General features: G+C 40.0%; 1 protein-coding gene across 2 annotated transcripts in view; it reads right to left on the bottom strand.

Moving 5' to 3' along the window:
• Positions 1 to 469: 469 nt before the first annotated feature.
• grk4 (G protein-coupled receptor kinase 4) overlaps positions 470 to 11,682 on the bottom strand; it is a 55,520-nt gene continuing 44,307 nt past the window's right edge. The window contains exons 10-16 of one of the 2 annotated variants that reach the window (XM_079681867.1): positions 10,407 to 10,444; positions 10,081 to 10,170; positions 9,146 to 9,354; positions 5,205 to 5,342; positions 4,351 to 4,488; positions 2,303 to 2,480; positions 470 to 805 (exon numbers count right to left, since the gene is read on the bottom strand). In XM_079681867.1, the coding sequence (XP_079537993.1) occupies positions 2,304 to 2,480; positions 4,351 to 4,488; positions 5,205 to 5,342; positions 9,146 to 9,354; positions 10,081 to 10,170; positions 10,407 to 10,444 (790 nt within the window). In that variant the 3' untranslated portion in view covers positions 470 to 805; position 2,303. The remainder of the gene's footprint in view (positions 806 to 2,302; positions 2,481 to 4,350; positions 4,489 to 5,204; positions 5,343 to 9,145; positions 9,355 to 10,080; positions 10,171 to 10,406; positions 10,445 to 11,682) is intronic. The other variant, XM_079681866.1, reaches the window with a different exon arrangement.

The raw sequence follows: 11,682 nt of genomic DNA, 5'->3' as shown, positions 1-11,682 counted from the left end.
AAAAAGATGGTCAGAAATAAATTCATCACTGCCTGAATTAAATAGGCATGTAGAGGATGTTTAATTTCACATGCCATACAGTCCAGAGGGGAAGATCAGGGTCATCATATCCGAACCGATTTAAATCTAAGTGGCAGCTGGAGATGGGGAAACACATGGGAAGGTGTAAGAAGCTGGGCATCAAAACAATGCTAGACTGGATTCCTTTCCCCCTCAAATCATTAGGATTTATGCGCTTTGTTCAGATCTACCTGAACCTTGAAGGGTGCCGAGGCTGAGGGGTTAGTTTAGGAACCGATGTGCTAACAAATCAAAGACAAACTTACAGCACGTATAAAAACAAAAAGGCCTTATGCTACATTGAAAGAAAAAAAAAAACATACTGGTACTGTACTTCTTTAAAAAGAAAAACTCCCCAATACACGTTATCCATTCCAAAAGAAAGTAAAAAGAAAACAAAAACGTAATGTATGCATTCAAGTGGTACTTTTATGGCTTTTTGTACAATACAACCTTTAGTGAAAATATACATCTAGACATAAATTCAAGTACAAATGTACAAAATCTTTAAACTCATACTTTTTTCTTTAATTATAATACACTTTTAATACAGCTCATAAATACAGGTCAACATTCACTGAGTTCCTAAGATTTGCGCTCTGTTGGAGTTTGTGGTGAAGTTCAGCGGCGAGGGGTGGGGGGGTGGGAGGAGGAGGTGAAAGAGGAGGCAGGTGGAGGAGGGAGTGGTTTAAAGTCGTGAGGGCTCTTCGATCTCGTCATCACTGTAACCGCTCTTAAAACAGACCTGGGGAGAACCAGAAGTGAGGATATATCATTACATTACAACATTAAAAACGTACATCACCGCGCCATCTCCGCGACCTTGACGTAACCACATCACAAGAAGAAGTATTTCTGTAGTGCCCAAGATGGTGTCTGGCACTCAAACACACCACTATGAGCATGTTAGAAGACAAAAGCTGAAGCAAAGACGTAGGTTTAGTAGCAACTTCAAGATGTGCTTCCTATAATAATTGTCATATAAGAAAACAACATTCTATGTGAATCTTTTACTGTTGTAATCCGACTTAAAAAAGGTATGCCGTTTCCTTCACGGTACGTACACACAGCCGCGTTAAAAAGATCTTGGAGGTGGGCGTATCTGAAGCTTGGGGATTTTTTGCGAGCAATGCGACCAACAACCAATCACATGAATCTCCCGCCCCTGACATACAAAGCAATAGCAATGTTAAAACGAAGTAAACTGGATATAAAATCTCCAAACAGGCGAAAACCTACTAGTTTCACCCACTGTCTCTGCCACCTCCCTCCATGCCTGGTTCCTCCGGTTTGTATCCCGGTAAGTAAATAGGGACTGGTCATAAAGAACCGGGTGATTTGCTACCGCAATAACTAATTTCTCCTCCAGTTTTAGGAATATAGAAAATGAATTGCGGTATGTCACTCCGAGCTTGCATGCGGTTTGATTGGCTAGCGCTTGTACTGTCAGATTTGCATAAACGGGATTTGATTGGCTGACGCTTCCACCTCAGCTTCAAAAGTTGAACATTGCTCAACTTTTGAATCCTGGAAATCCTGGAAATCCTGGAAATCTTCACTTGGCTTCCCACAATGCAGTTCGGCGAAAAGTGAGGCAACGTGACGTCACCCCATTCAAAGTGAATGGGCAGAAGCGTTGGAAGATTTTTTAACGCTGCTATGTGGACGGGCCGTCATAGAGACCTGAAAAGAATTGTTTTTTGTGAGGGGGATACCTTATCTTTGATAATTAATTACTGAAACATGTTCAACACATACAGATGTGAGCAATGCCTTAGGTCTTTCCCTCACGCTGAATCTGAGCTTGGATAACCCACACTAATAATAAAGCAATGTTTGTAGCATAATTGTAAAATAGAACGCTATTGTAAAATAAAACGTTTCTGTCCTAAAGGACGGATGAAGGTTGGTGGAAGTAACCTGTTAGCCTAGCAGCTCCTGTTACCAAATAAATACATGTTAATGAATACTGATTACTGATGATCTTGTCTCTGCTCACAACCACCAACCAGGTTCTGTTTGACCCTCTTTGACAAAGTGGCTTAGCAACAAATACAGAATATAATATGGAAAGAGAAAGAAGACAAACTTAAACTAGGAAGGACTAAACTGAAGATAACACAATTCACAGAGGTTCAGGACTGGAGTTTTCACATGTTGGGTTTGGGAAAGGCATAGGGTGTGAGGAAAGGAAGGAAGGAAGTAATGAAGGAAGGAAGGAAGGAAAGAAGAGAAGAAGTACCTTAGCCCCCACCCCCTCGGACAGTTGCCGGAGCACTAGCACTTGCCTCTCTTCTGAACAGGCGGTAGAAGAAGCCTCTCTTTGGTGGAGGGTTAGGCCGGTTCACGTCCAGGTCTGAGCACAGCGTCCCGTCAGTCTCGTAGACGTTGATTTCTTTGAAGCACTCCATCTCAATCATCTACAAACAGACAGGAGGTGGAGTTGTGGATTATTTTTAATACCTTTCATGAGTTTAACTGTGAGTTGATTTTAAACCTGAAATCTGACTTTTCTTTAACTTTTTGTACTTTGGAAAAATTCATAATGGTCTCAAAATGTTGATACCTAGCTTGTGAGGATCATTATAACCCCAGGTAAAAGACTTTCACAAAATGATAGCTCCAGTGAACTTCTCCCTACATTGCTTGTCTTACTAACATAATCAACTCTATGTGTTCAATGAGGAAAATGACTTTATATATTTCTCTCTTAGACTCCAAAAGAATATGTGGGACAAATATTGGGGAAAATGGGATTTATATGAACGTCAAGAATGTCTTTTTCATGCCTCTTATGCATTCTTAACTGTACCTGTGCTTTTAGTTTATTATATTGAATTCCCAATCCCAGTCCTCACCTGTTCTATGTCAAAATAAAGTAATACTTTTTTTTTAATTATTTTATTTTTTTAAAAAGGTCTGTCAGCATATGGGCAGCTGCCATTTGATTTATAACACAACCCTCTCTACTGGTAGATGTGAAAGTATCCATCTGGATAGGGATTTAATAATGTAAATGAACACCTCCTCCACACCTCGCCTCATACATATTCAGTCACTTGACACATTCACACTCAATGTGTGAAAACTCATCTCATCTCATTTATCCTTGCTGACTCTTAAAGAAAGCTATTCTTTACTGACAGGAGTGTCCCCCAAACTGCTATAAATATAATTGAATTAATTATAATATAAATAACATTTTTGTTAGGGAGTCTGTTCCACAACTATAATGACAACTGTGGCAAATGTCATCATGATGATCGCTTTAAGATTGAAAAGTAGGCCCAACTGTATGTATTTCAGGTTTAGATTTAATTACTAAATGTAATTACGCCAAACATTAGGCACTTTCACACCAAGCGCTTTTCCCAGGAACTTTTATTTCCCCGGAACTATCTAGTAAATCGCGTTCACACCGGAATAAATCCCTGAGGGAGGATTACGCAAATGAAGCCGCTGACGTCACTTCTTCTTCTTCTGCTGGCAGGCCGCAAACAACTTCACGGCGTATACTACCACCCGAAGTCCCGGAGCCCCCCGGAGTCCGGGAGGCAGTAAATCGCCACCCGAAGAACCGGGTAAATCGCCCGAAGTACAGACACCTCCTCATCACTCCACCGATCCCATGTTTTATTTTGTGTTGCCATAAGTTAGTCTCTCTCCGTTGGTGCGCTGGGCTAATGCTAATGTGAGGAAATAAAATGGCGGCTTCACAAAAACCTTTCAGAGTTTTACGGGGCGTGGTTTGCAATTTGCCCAGCCAATCAGAAATTGGAACCTTTTTCTCCCCAGGAAAGTACCTGCTCTCAAGCAGGGACTAAAAAGGGGTGAAAACGTTCCCGAAAAAAAAAATCTTTTTGGTGCGAACGCAACATCCCAGGAACTCTCGGAACTATTTCTGGGAAAAGTACGGAAAAAGTACTCCGGTGTGAAAGCGCCTATTAGCCACCATAACTTAGCTTTATAGCTTAACGTTAGCTTTTTGCTTCTGACGGTTGCATTTAAACTTAAACTATTATAACAGTTGAGTTAACATTGGGGGATAATCCTGCTGAACACAACGTGTAAGTACTATAAATGTGTGTTTGCCAAAGATGTGGAATATTCCAAAATCCAATGGAAAAATCCCATTGCTTTTTGTTTAAGAAGCCCTAGCGATATTAACTTCCTGGTGAGCCTACAGATATACATCATCACTGCACAACTATACACAGGTATTCCTATATCACCATTGCTTTACTATGTTGTGGTACTGAACAATGACATAATCTCAGTGGCCTGCAGTACCTCGTTCTGCCACGGGATGGAGACGCTGCCTGTGACAAACTTGTGGTAGAAGTCATCGTCTGTGGGGTCAAGGTTCACGCCTTTGACGGTGGAGAACTGCTCGATGTCCAGGACGTCTTTACAGTACACGGCTCGAGGCTACAAGAGACAGAGAATGAAAGAAAGAAAAGAGACAACTGTGAAAAGTGTCTTTATTTCAGATTAAAGAGGGGGAATACAAATCCTTGAATACTTCCAAGTCAGATGGTTATTATAACAACATGGGAGTTTTCACACGCCTGAGGACAGCTCTGTTTTCTTCAGCGAGACCCAACTGACCTGAATAACCAAAAATAGAAACACAGATAGCACTATCTACTTTCAACTATTGATTTAACCTCTGAGGCCAGTTGCTGTCTCACTCAGCATTGTTATGACTTTGAACAGTAACGATTCTCTTTGAACAGGCTCAAATCTATGAACCCAGCACACAATAAAAGCTATGGAAGTTCTGCATTACACTCTACTGTTTCACACTACTATCATACCCACTACCATTGACTGTTTACCAGCTCAACTGGAGGTATTAGTGATGATAAACATACCATTGTTTTATAAGCATGTTTTATCCATGTCCGCAAGTTTAGGATTGCTAAGGACGACACTGAAATCACATGCCTGCTTCTCATCGCCCTCACTAGCTGCCATGATAACTAGCTTATACTGAAAGTGTTGGTTTACTTGTGACAATGGTATTTCCTGTATGCTGATTTCCAGCACGCCAAGGATCTCAGGCAAGAAGCTGTGAATCGAGCCTGTATGCCCTGTGAGAGTGTGTGTGTATGTTTATGTGTGTGTGTGAGCACTGTGCTTACATCGGGGCTGAAGGGAGGGTCCAGCATGTTGGCCTCCAGCCGTTTGAAGTTGATGTTTCTGAAGATGGGGTGCTGCTTGACCTCTACGGCTCCTCGACCCTGACACCCGAGCCGCTGCTTGGGGTCCTTGGACAGGAGCTGTCACGCAGCGGGAGGATAAGGAAAAAGAAGAAAAACATGTGAAAACATTACAACCCTATAGAGATGTGCGTGTTAGAAGTACTCAGATCCTACACTTAAAGGGGCCCTATTATGCTAATTTTCAGGTTTATATTGGTATTGTGTGCCTCTACTGTGACATGTTTCCATGCTTGTTGCATGCTCAAAAAGCTCTATTTTTTTCATACCGCCTGTTCTGCAGCACCTCTTTTCACCCACTGTCTAAAGCCAGAGCCCAGGCTGCTCTGATTGGTTAGATGGCTGGCTCTGTGATTGGTCAATGGCTTAGAGATGCCCTACCACTAAGCCTATTGCGTACAATGTGTTGGTGCGCATTAACATTTTACATAATGATGTCATTATTCAGGCAGGGGGGGGGGGGGGGGGGGGGGAGTGTGTGGGAGAGAAACTCCATCTGAAGGGAACTTTGGGATTTTAGCCTTTGCAGACCATTTACATGCACAAAAACCTATATTACACACTACAGGGAAGGGAACCCCCAAAAAGCACGATAGGGCCTCTATACATGTATTTAAAATGCCTAAGCAGAAGCATATACTGTATATATACAAAGCTGGGCCTTAATCTTAAATCACAAAGAGAGAGAGGGGGGGTTCTGTGATGCTGGATAACTCCTGACAGTTATATTAATCGTTACCGTGCAATGTATACAAAACATGGTGGTAGATTATCCTCTTTTCTTTATGTATCTGAAGCGGATACAAATCAATGCACTCGGGGGGTTAATGCAGCACCATGATGGATACAAATCAGACTGCTGTTTCTATGAGGGCTTCTGGGTAATATTACCAGCGCACCACCTACAGTGCAGCAGGCTTATGAAGTGGATGAGTGCTGTTTAATGGTTTGGCTATTAGTGGACACTCTCACTGGGCCTGTTGTCACCAAAAAGCAGCCGTTTTTCAACACACCTAAAGCTTTTCCCTTTCTACCACATCACCCAGTTTCTCTCACTTTAGTTCCTTATTCTTTCTCTTTGTGCAATTTACACTCAGGGTTCAAAGCAGACTCACTTTCTGCTCTTGACAACTTGGATCACTTGTCTATTTTAAGCCGTGGTAATAGCCATCTCTGTGGAAGGGCATAGTCTCTCCCCCCTTCTCCTTCCTCTGCCCTTCCTTATTATCTCGCTACCATTCCTTCTTGAAACCTCTTTTCTCTCCACCCTTCCCGATCCCCCTCTCCCCAGGGAGTCTGTGATTCTGCTGAACCTCGGGTCAGAATGTTCCAAGCGTCACACAAACAAACGTCCCCTCCTGATCAGAGGGGGAGCCGCCCTGTGTAGCAGGGAGGTTGTGAAAGAGAAACATGTCTTCTTAAACTTGCAAACGTTTTGTATTTTCATGTAAACACTCGGTGGAATTTCTTTGTGTATTAAAAAGGGGGTCAAAAGGGGTTACTTATAGTAACAAAGTCACAGAATTATCGACACTGCAGCTCCCCTCAGCTCAGCAAATGTAGTGTCTTTCAGCAACTGTAAGTGTTCCGTTTGGATTTAGTCCCATTGCTCTCATCCCCACTTTTAACGCATTTTCTTTGTGATCTGTCGAGCACCAAACCAGAGACACACAATGTCAAAAATCTGATGAACATAGAGGATTTAGCAGCGAAAGAGCCAGAGATTTATCTCAGGAGTTGGTGGAGACTAGAACATAACTAGTAGGGATGCACCGAATATTCGGCCGCCGAAAATTATCGGCCGAAAATGGTTAAAAAGGCCCTTTCGGCTTTCGGCAAACACCCGGACAAATATACGGAGTAAGATCAAATCAAAAGCACTGACAGCGAGAGACTGTTCAGCGCTGCCTCTCATGTGCTTGATGAGAAGAGGAGCAGACTTATGGCTGATAAAGCAGAGAAGCTAATGTTCATTAAAAAGAACCTCCCACTTTTCCTTAATAAGTAGACAAGGCTGGCTTATCATAAGCTTATCTAGTTCTACATGTCTACTCTATACCCACTTTCCTGAACAATTTTCATTGTGAGTTATAATTCACCATCTCAGGTTATCATTAGGGGGAAATGACATCAGCACAGTGTTCAATATATTGTACTTTCGGTATCTAAATGATACAATGTTGTTTACATTGCTCATGAGGACAGACCACCTTATTTGCAGATTCTTGAAATTGTGATTTAATTTGTAATTGATTGTGGATTTTGTATCCAGTTTTCACTTTATGTATCTTTATACAATGTTTACTACTTTGCTTATGAGGACAGACAGCCTTATTTACAGATTCTTGAAATTGAATTGTAATTTCATTTGTAAATAGTTACATTCATGTGGATTTATCCAGTTTGCACATTTGTATGCATGCACTTATAGGTGCATTTGTTGTTGTTGAAGGCCTGGCTGTTACAGTCTTTATTTACACTATTTTGTTGTAGGCCTACTGGCCTAGATGTTTATGCAGTTTTAAAGCACCTTGGCTTTGTTCTGAATGCACTTTGTTGTAGTTATCCTACAGAGAAAAGAAAATGCACTTCACTTGGAATTAATGTACTGTATGCATTCAAAAGTGCTGAATAAATGTTTTATGGACCCATAATAGTGATTATTATTTAAGTTAAGTTTTGCCATAATCATTTATTTTTCCATAATCAGGGAGCTGAACAACATTGGTAAAAAATGTATACATTATATATATATATATATATATATATATATATTTCTATTAATCATTTTCGGCCTTTCAACATTCGGTTTTCGGCCAACTGTTTCCTATTTTCGGTATCGGTTTCGGCCAAGAATTTCCCATTCGGTGCACCCCTAATAACTAGAGTAAAACAAAGCAATGAAAGTTATTAATGGCTTGCATCGCAAATACAAATGAATGCTATTGTTGCTCTGTATCAGCAGGATGTGTAAATATGTACATTGTTGCTAGCAATTGTGATAATTTGTCAGTGATGTGATGGCAGTTTGTTTCAATGTCTGTGAATGGCAAAAAAATACATAATGAACTATATTTGATCAGTTACATGTGATCTTAAACAAAACTAATATGTCAGAGTTTAAACTCCTAGTCCAAACCGGAAACTACAGGTGTTGTTGCACAAAATGCATACTATGTTGGGATTAACTTTGAGAGAAAATGTTTAGCCAGAAGCTACTAGACTACCAATTGAAATATATGTTTCCAAAAGCCGAAAATCAGACCATGTTCTTTGCTTTGCATTACTGTTAGGTAGTGTGGTTTCTGATCCTTCCTGAGCAACTTCTGCTTTCCATGCGTCACTGTTTCACTAAGTGAGTGGCAGAACATAAAAGGTGCTCACCAATTGAGGCCACTGCTACTTATTATATTAATAAAGGCAGTTATTTATTGCAGTAATATAACCATGTGCATGTCATTTATCAAAATGTGAACTCGAAATGTCCTTCCTGTCCTAATCTGAAATTCACCATTAAGTGGTTAGACAATGTTTTTTTCTGCATGTTCCTCAAATTCCCTATCCATGTCCTCATTTGCCACTAGTTTAAAAAACTTGTTTTTGTTACTAGCTAACCAATCAGAGCAGACTGGACTCTGGTTTCAGACAGAGGGTGAAAAGAGGTGCTGCAGCACAGACAGTATGAGGAAAATAAAGAGCTTTTTGAACATTAAAGCATGGAGACATGTCGCAGTAGAGACACTAAATACAAATATGAACCTTAAAATGAGCCTTACAGTGCCCCTTTTAAGAAATGCGGCAATGTTCCCTTTCCCCGTCCTCCAGCTTTTTCCCATCCGTCACCTCCACCTCCTAACCCTCACCTGTCTGCAGATGTCCTTCGCCTCCTCTACAAATTTATCAGAATACTCCTCCTGGTCCTCGCGCACTCTCCTGTCCACCTCCTCCCGCTTGACGCGCTCCTTGCGCTTGCGGAAGGGCGACTGGCCCTGAATCATCTCGAAGATCAGGCAGCCCAGCCCCCACCAGTCGGGGCTGACGGAGTAGCTCTCGTTCTGGATCACCTCGGGAGCTGAGGGAGGGACAAGGAGCGAGAAAAGAGGAGTCAGTTTGAGGGGAAGTCATCTCCAGTCAAACAAAGACAAAGCAGTAATGGTGGAAGAGATTTGAGTGAGGAGGGCTTAAAGAATTGACTACAGAAGGAGGAAAAGAGAGCACACTACTCCTGTTTTTGTAACTGCAATTGATTTGTAAATCCTATGACTGGTTTATAAAGTTCTTAATGGTTTGGCACCCTCGTAGGCATTTTAAAAATTCCTGAAGTCCCGCCAAAAAAACGGTTGAGGCAGCTTTTCCCGAACGGTGGAACACCCTACCAGGGATTATTATAGCGGCAAGGTCAGTGGACTTTTCTAAACGACAGCTGAAGAGATGTTTTTTTTATTTGCAACATCCTGCTTTAATTAGACTTTCATTCATTATCATTCTTATTAATTTGTATTCATTTTAAGAGTTTTTAATATTTTACTGTATTTATTAATTTTGTGACTTATGACTTCCTTGTGCTACTTGAATTGTTATATTGTGTTTTTATTCTACATACTTGCAAAAGTATGACCTGAATATCTTGTTTTCTTTTTTAATTTGTGATGTGTGGCATGTTGTTAAAGCACTTTGAGCTTCACCAAGTGTATGAAAAGTGCTAGATAAATAAAACTTTACTTTTACTATTATTATTATTATTGTGTATATATATATATATATATATATACACACATTTAAAGTAGCCGAATCTTACCCATGTATCCAACAGTTCCCACTCTCCCTCGTATCGTCTCTCCTTCAGGGATTTGAACAGCAAGGCCCAGGTCTGAAATTCGGATGTGTCCTGAAAATGAATAACACACCACAGATTAATAATGTAACTGAGATCATGCTAAATGTACATACTAGTATAACATGGACGCTACAGAGGAACAAATTACATCCTATAATAATAGCCATGGTCTTTATTTTATGACTGGAGTGTGAAAGAAATTCAATAACAAAAGTAAGACAGAAATGTAGGAAATGACTGCTTAAGAGGAATGGGCTACATCAAAGGACAAGGAAAACAAAACATACCACGATCATCCAGAAGGATGTTTTCAGGTTTCAAATCCCTGCGGGTGAAAAATAAAAAGAGAGAACACATTAGGATTTCATTGTGTTGTTATCTGTTATATAAAAATAGAACTTCCATTTGAGGGTGTAACAATAAAATCCTGGATACATATTTGAATGCTTTATTACTTTGTTAACATTTCATTGTCTTTTATTGCCTGTGTGCTATTACACTCTCATGTGGATTCATAGATGGCTTGTGCACACATATATCTTTATATGCTTTATTTACTTTCATGCGTACTATTGTACTCAGCTATTTTCAACATTGTTTGAACAGAATATCCTGTCATCCCAAAACCTAATTTGCATGTTCTTTCTGAGCCTTTTTTAATTAACTTGCCTCAATTTAATTTGAATTTATTTGAAACATCTTTTAAGCTTGATTTATCAAACTTATTCTAAAGAGCAATAAAGCATTTTTTAAATTAAAATAGCTATAAGAAATGAAAAACTAGGACACTCTACTAACCAATGCCAAGCCCAACTTCAATGCCAACTGTGAAGTTTACAGTAACACATGCAGAGATGAAGGAACACGGTGTGTTTATATGACTCTGTGGGCCATGTGTATGTGGGTGCATGTTTCCACTGAGAACATCAGTGTTTATGTTAGCACTACTCTGAGGGCTCCACTGAGTGGGACAGGTGCATGACACCTAAATGAAATCAGCACTCTCACAACATGAATCCTGGGACATTCATCATCCAAGACTTTCCATTTGTTTATCTTACACGACTGCAATAACTCTATCGGAATATATCTCTTCATAACACCAGAGCTAAGACCAGCATTCAGTGTTTTTGACCTTAAGTTCATTGTTGTCAGTCGTCTTTGGGTTAAAGGGGTATTCCACTAATGTACTACTGCACTTCCATAAAGTTTGGGAGAGACACATTGAAAAAAGGAACAATCTACACCTTGACAGTCAAGCTTTAAAGTCTCAGTTCATACATTTCCCATGATGCAACCGAGTAGCGCCTTTTATTAGACGCTCACTGTCGTACGTAAAGACTCATTTTTAATAATATTTTTACAGCATTTTCATTTAACATTAACCTCATTGCATTTGAATTTAAAAACGTCAACCATTTGCACTCTAATATAATTCCTATAGTATCCACTGTTTATACAAGTAGGTGTGATTTTAAGTGTGTTATCATTTATAACTTATAAGTATGTTATACCTTGTTTGTTACATTTGATTTCCGTGTATTCTATAGATACTCTATCGAT

Source organism: Notothenia rossii (genome assembly GCF_949606895.1).
Source record: "Notothenia rossii genome assembly, chromosome: 1".
NCBI classification, from domain to species: Eukaryota; Metazoa; Chordata; class Actinopteri; order Perciformes; family Nototheniidae; genus Notothenia; species Notothenia rossii.
This window is presented reverse-complemented; position numbering and strand designations above follow the sequence as displayed.